This window comes from Crotalus tigris, unplaced genomic scaffold (genome assembly GCF_016545835.1).
Source record: "Crotalus tigris isolate CLP2741 ecotype Arizona unplaced genomic scaffold, ASM1654583v1 scf7180000017674.1595824, whole genome shotgun sequence".
NCBI classification, from domain to species: domain Eukaryota; kingdom Metazoa; phylum Chordata; class Lepidosauria; order Squamata; family Viperidae; genus Crotalus; species Crotalus tigris.
Window position 1 is genome coordinate 65,524 of NW_024096559.1, and position 6,951 is coordinate 72,474.

A 6,951-nucleotide genomic window follows, 5' to 3' on the forward strand; every position below is an offset into this window, starting at 1 on the left:
GTATTTCAAATGACAGAGAATGTAGCCTATGTTTGTGTTTGTAAATGCTTCGCAGTGATTTGTGCCACCAAGAAAGAAAAAGGTATTCTTTATAATGTCAATGTGAATTTGTAGGTTGTGGAACGGTTGCTCACTTTGCCTGTGGGATACTGGAGCCAGCTTATCATGATAGAACAGGAAAATGTTGAGCCTGCTCACATCATTGAAAATGCCAATGCTTACTCCACACCTGATATTAAAGGTAATTATGCCTTAGAATTGTTAGCTGTGATCCAACACATGTGCTAGCTGAAACTTGGTAATGTGAACAATAATGTTGCTTTTTCACACCAAAATGTGAATATGAGTGTGATGATACACAGTTGTGTCATTAGTATACCTTTATCCTGGATCCAGTGGGAGATGTAGAAGTCCTGTCCAACTGTCCAAAGTCAGCCACAGTCTGGATGGAGAAAAAAGACTTAAGCAAGTTGGAGTGAATGTTAATTCGAAGATTCTGTAACATTTGATGGGAATCTGTTTCCCAGAAAGAGCAGATTCACAACACAAAGTTCCTTCCAGACTCACCATTCTTACTACATTAGTAGGGAGAACTGTGACCCTAAACCCTTCAACAGGTACACCATTTGCAACTTTGTGAGGAAGATCTCTCATGCCTTTGTCATCTCCCAATTAGATTATTGTAATTAGTTCTACTTGGGCAACCCACAAAGTCCATCCAGAAACTTCAACTGGTCCAGAATGCAGCGGTCCACATGCTCACAGATCAATCTCTACTGCCACATTTCAATACTGTGGGAGCTATATTGGCTGTCGGTGTATTTCCAACTGCAATTCTGGATGCCGATTGCTATCTTTAAAGCCCTGTTTGGCTCGAGGCCTGAATATTTAAGGGACTGTCTTTCCACAGAGTCTCTGCCCATTCCATCCTGATAGCTAGAGAGAGTTTACTAAGAGTTCCCACCTAGCAGTATTTAGGTGGCAAGAGGGGGCTCAGTATTGGACATTCTTAATGGCAGTTCCGCTCCTGTGGACAACTTGTCATTTGCCACAAGAATGGTCCCTCATGTGTTATGGAAATCAGTAAAAACATGTTTTTTCTGAAAGATTTATGGGGCTGATTGGCGAGCCAAGGTACAAATGCATGAGGGCCCACACAAAAGCACATTGAATGTGTATGTGGATTTGTATTATTTCTGATTTGATGTTATAATTTTGCTAAAATTTCAAAATGTAATTTTATTTTATGGTTATTTTAATATCTGTAAACTGCCCAAGGTCTGCGAGGATTGACAGGATAGATAAATTGCAGAAATAAATTTGACACGAGTTGCCATTCTTAGTGAAAAAAAAATCTCTAATTCTTTTCTTTCACATACAGTCTAATTCTCTGCTCCTATAGTATGCAGTCCTCAACATATTGAGCATATCTATCCTTGCTCTGTGTCTGCTACTTCAATCTGCATAACTTATGTTTCTGCATTCGGCGATTTTGCTTGCAGAAAAATGGTAGGACAATAGTATGGCTTGAGTTATTTGCACTTGAGCTTAGTTTTTTGAACAACGGATGAAAACTTGGCAGTGAGAATTAGATTCAGATTAATTGTGGTATTATTTGAGAGAGAAAGCAAATCATTCTCATTAAAAAAATTCATCATGTTACTTATAATGCACAGTTCTGAAGCTATTTGAAATATTGTGGCTTAAGAATATTAACTGTAATTATTCTTATTCACATAGTGAGCATGTTGGGACCACTCACTACTCCAGAACAGCAATTGATAAAAACTCCATCAAGCAGCTCCCTGTCTCAGAAAGTCAAATCTACATTTAGCAAAACCACTCCCAAGTAAGTTTAATTATTTATTTGGTCTAATTAGCAAAGTATCAAGTTAAACCCTTATTGAGGTCACAGAGCAGAATAAATTAGCAAAGTATGTTTTCTTCTAGCCTTCCTTACCGTTTTGGAGCTATAAGTTGAGTTTGTGGTAACAACTGATCACAGTGGGTGATAACAGAGCAAAAAAAAAAATGGGGGGAGGGGAGGGAATTCTGATTCTAAATACATGATTTGGAGTACTGGGGAATGAAGATTGGTGAGACAACTTGAGATGGAACAGAATGTGAGGAATAATTTAGTCCTATCCAGAGGGAAAACTACTGCAAAGGAGCAACACACTAGTTATGAATACTTCCAAAATAACTTCAGCTCAAATGGTTGTGATTTTTAATTTGAAATATAAGGCTACCTTATTTGAAATATAAGGCTGTCTTATCAGTTTACCTGTGAATCGCAGTCTCCTTATGTAGACTTTTTTGAGCATGTTGACATTTTTCCTGAATGTGTTCCATAAATACAGCACAGAATAGCCCAACTGCCTCCACTGTACATCTGTTTCTAGACTGTATTTGGAAGCTAGGGGAAGGTTATTTGCATTAGTTTCAGTGAATTTGAGTTGTATTTTTTTTGCACGTGGCACTGCTATTCAGTTGTCAAGGAAAGTGAAAATATGGATCATTGTTCAACAGATGCTAATGACAGATATGCAGAGTTCCATTTCAAGAGTAAAAGATGATTTTTCTACCAAATGCTAAACATACTGAAAACTGCTCATGATGAATCTTTCCACTTATTTCCTAGATTTGCAAGCAAAAGCAAGTCTGCGACAACTCTTGGACGGCAAGGAAACTTTTTTGCTTCTCCAATGCTGAAATGAAATATACTGGTGTTCTGATTATCTGCTTGCAGTGCAATTATAAAGACCAGCAATAAAATCTCAAGTTGTTCCTTCACTTTCTAACAACAATATGTAATAAGTTCAGTAATATATATCTGCTTTTTAGCTTTTCTTAAATTTTATTTGAATTTTATTCAGTGTAAGAGGTCTAGTCATATCACATTTATTGTAGGATATAACTGGCATAATCCACTCTGTAAGTAGGGAATTTACAAATTTGCTTGTTTTTGAAAATAAGTCTCTAGCTAGGAAACTGCCATCATTGGAAAGGAATGTCGTTTAAAAAACTAGTAGTCTTCTTCATTTCACAGGCTTTGGATAAAATAAGTGCTGATCCATTACAAAGACTATATATACGGTATATTCAAAATGTGGTCATGTGTAAAATTGAAACCCAGTGGTCCATCAGTGCATGTACACATTGTATAAGATATTTCTTTTTATATCAAAGGAAGACATAATAAATGTGATAACTAATTGAGTAAATGAGATAATAGTCACTCTAATTCCACTCTCACTCATTTATATTATTTGAATAATATACACTTGTTAAAATCACGTGCTTAGCGTTTGGAGGACTTTTAAGGTTACAGCCATAGCAATGAGAATTTATTTTTGAATTTACAGTTACAAAGGCTTGTGATAAAGGGAATACTTAAAAGAGCTGTCCTTAAATAGTTGAATGTATTATCTGTTGTTAAATGCATGGGATAAATTTGTCCATTTGACTTCTTTATTATTTTCTATCATATATTAAAAACTGCTCTATTTAAGCATGTTACTTTGCAGCATCAAAATAGCATAGATAAAGTGACATAGATTTGAACGAAGAAATTAGCTTGGCTAATCTTCCCAAATAAGCAAAGAATGGGTGGAAGAAAATTTGTTGCACAACTTTCCTTCTGTGTGACTCCATTCTATACATGTTTCAGATTGAAGCATTTTCTGCAGTAGTAAATGCTGTTGCTATGAGAAATCTCTATACAATTGGGATATGGACATGCGTTTCAAAATTCTCCCAAGTATCTAGATGGTGGAAAACACTTTTTTTTTTTTTTTTGCTTTTACTTGTGAAAAAACTCTTGTTCCCAAAGTTATTTAGAGATATTTGATAGGAATTTCCAATAGTTGGTTCTAGGCACCTTTGGACAGGTAAGGAAAAAAATAATGGCCAGGGACCATTCTCTCGAAATTCTGCAGATTATGAGGAAAGATTTCTGTTTTGAAGATAGCCTCGGTATATTGGGTATTCAGAAAGTTCTGCTGGCTCTAATGGGTTATCTGTGTCTATCTTATTTAAATGAAATTTTTATATGATGTTAGGACAACAGTTCCTAGACCAGTGATGGCGAACCTTTGAGAGACCGAGTGCCCAAAAACCACCTCGCCCCTGCCCCGCCCCGCTTCTCCTCCCCGCAGGGCCACTCACCACCTCCATGGCCCGCCATAGCAGATCACCCAGGCGGCCCAGCAACATCATGGCGGCCATGCCCTCTGTCCACGCCCCGTAGCATCATCTGTATGCGATGGGGCGCAAAGGCAGAGTCTTGTCCCTGCTGCCTGGCTGCCGTGTCCTTGGCTGTGCTGCTCTGCGCAGGCTGCAACCGGGGCAACTCTCCTCCGGGGGGGGCTGCTGGTGAGGAGGGGGCCACAGGAGGTGGCGGGGCTGGGGCAATGGTGTGCGTGCCCACAGAGAGGGCTCTGAGTGCTGCCTCTGGCACTCGTGCCATAGGTTCGCCACCACTGTCCTAGACAATGTACATACAACTTTAATTTCTTTGAAAGACCACAGCTTTGTGGTGAATCTGGAAAAGAACATGTTAAGAACATTGCAATGTCTAGAGCATTTGGATATAGTTCTGGACACTAGCTAAGTCAAGATTTTTCTGAATACAAAGGTTGGGCAGGTTGGTATCTTCTATTCTGACATAGAGCTGATGTATATAATGGATTTTGCATGCCTTCACAGTATAATGAGATAACAAGGTCTGGTGTCTTGGTTATCAGAATCAAGAAAAGTGTCAAAAGGGTTTTGAAAGAAGTGGCAATAATTAGTTGTAAGGCTCATCCATTCATTACTTAGAAAGTAAATTGGACTTCATTTTGGGGATTTCCCCTTTGAACTCTTCTTGCACATTATCTAAGTTTTTGTGTTTAGGAAAGTATGATGAAAGTGTATGCAAGTTGGGAATACAACCACCACGGGGGCATCAAAGCACATTCGGAGGTTGCAGCTTCAGCAACTTTTGAGGCAAATTCTTTTAGTAGAAAAGATTTGTAGAAATGTGATTTGGAAGTCAGTACATATCTTTACTAAACATTATAAAACCAATAAAAGTACAAATGTGTTTTCCAGTGGTAGTGTAATCAGCATTTTAGAAACTTTCCTGAGGGGATATTGCTCTGATATATCCTCAGGTTAAGAAATGTAGTACTCCATTTGTAGTCAACTATTCATCGAAGAATGTTTTCTTACATATTATTTCCAGGCCAGCATCCCACGTGTACTGGTAGATTTGATTTCTGCTTCCTAAGTCAAGTTTGTATTTATGTTAAGTGTTATTCTATAATATATGATCCATTTTAACTGAACAATAGTATTTTAAGTTTTCTTTGTTTTTAGATGATTTTGTGTTAACAAAATTCAATAAACATTCTCTATACTTTTGCATCCAAGCTATTAATATAAATTTTGAAGAGTAGGGCTGAATGTTAGCATCTATTCAATACCTCATTCCAGGCATGAAATTTTTGAGCTATCAATATATCTACTAGTTATTGGCATTCATCCCACATTCAGCTAGCTTTCTAATTAGAATGCTATATTTTATGGTAGTCTGCTCAGGTGTGTACTAACATCAAGATACATTGTTATGTATAGCACTCCCATGATATATTAAGAAGATTATTTAGTTCTTTAAAAATTGATCAAGTTAGTTCATTGTGATTTCTCTATTAATTATTATGATATGGCCAGACCACTAGCAGGTTCCTTCAGCATTCTAAAATGCAATTGATGCAATCTGGAAATTCAAATCAGTATTCCTTGACTGTGTCGTTCCAATTTTTGAATCCTACTTCTTATTCCGTTCATGTGTTTTTTATTATTCTTTGGCAACCTCATTCTGAGGTTTAGCTTTCTTGACTTTAAGTTTCAGGACATTTATAAGTACTTATCAAGGAAATGACCTAGGCTTCTTTTCCTATGTGTGTTTCTTTTTTTCTCCAAATTATTATTAAGATTTTTTTTGTTGTGCAGCCATATTGATTTCTTCTGTCTTCCTTCCCCACACATACTGGAATTGTTTGTAATTATGCTTTAATATCTTCTTTCTTAGGAACTCCTTTTTTAGGAATTCTTGCCTTCTTTGAGTGCCTCCCCCCCATCCCATCCTCTGCCATGAAATTCTACCTGTCATTGCACTTATTTTATTAACATTATTTTTTAAAAAAAGATATCTGTTGAACTTAAGCCAGCTTTCATTTCTCCTAAAATCAAGAAGCCCCACATTACATTGTCAATTCCCCCCTCCCCCCCATGTTCCTTCTTTTTCCACATCATTGATTGAGTATTGCAGGATAGAATAAAGTCAGGCATCGCCGATAACCTTGTGACTTCCTCAGTTGCCTGCAGGTAAAAATAGTCACACAGGAATTCTTATTTGGCAGAACTTTTCTCCCTTCAGAATCAAGGCATTTAAAATCCCCCCCCCCCCCGCCCAACTCTATTCATGTCTATTTTGCTTTTGGAAAACATGTCTGGTACTCATATCTGAAGATGTCCTGGTATCTTGAATTGTTCTACTATACATAGAAGACTTTATGTGAAATCCTAGCATGATCTTATCAAAGTTAGGTGCATAAACAAAACTAATTAGAGTCTTCTGTCCCTGCCATATGCAGTTTTCAAGGGTATCTGGAAATACCTAACACATTCATTCAGACATGGTTAGTGAAGCAACTCTTAATAAGTATAGCTTTATCAAAAATGAAAAAAAGAGGATTTACAAGCTTGACTACACAAAAGAGAATAAAGATTTTTATATGAAATTGGAAGAAACAGAATTGTACCACAATAACTACTGTGTTATCTGCTACTAACCTCTAGCAAGGAACATTCGTGCTGCTTTCTACAAAAGCCCAATGTACTGGCTATGATTTCTTTTGTAAATACACTGGATTATTTGGGATTAACACTTTAGGCAACTAGGCA

At 37.2% G+C, this 6,951-nt stretch overlaps 1 protein-coding gene across 9 annotated transcripts in view; it reads left to right on the forward strand.

Annotated features, from left to right (window-relative positions):
- The window catches only part of RACGAP1 (Rac GTPase activating protein 1), a 45,049-nt gene extending 41,805 nt beyond the window's left edge, over positions 1-3,244 (forward strand). For all 9 annotated transcript variants that reach the window (XM_039337298.1, XM_039337299.1, XM_039337300.1 and 6 more), the window contains 3 exons: positions 115-241; positions 1,741-1,849; positions 2,642-3,244. In XM_039337298.1, coding sequence (XP_039193232.1) covers positions 115-241; positions 1,741-1,849; positions 2,642-2,717 — 312 coding nt within the window. In that variant the 3' untranslated portion in view covers positions 2,718-3,244. The remainder of the gene's footprint in view (positions 1-114; positions 242-1,740; positions 1,850-2,641) is intronic.
- Positions 3,245-6,951: the final 3,707 nt, after the last annotated feature.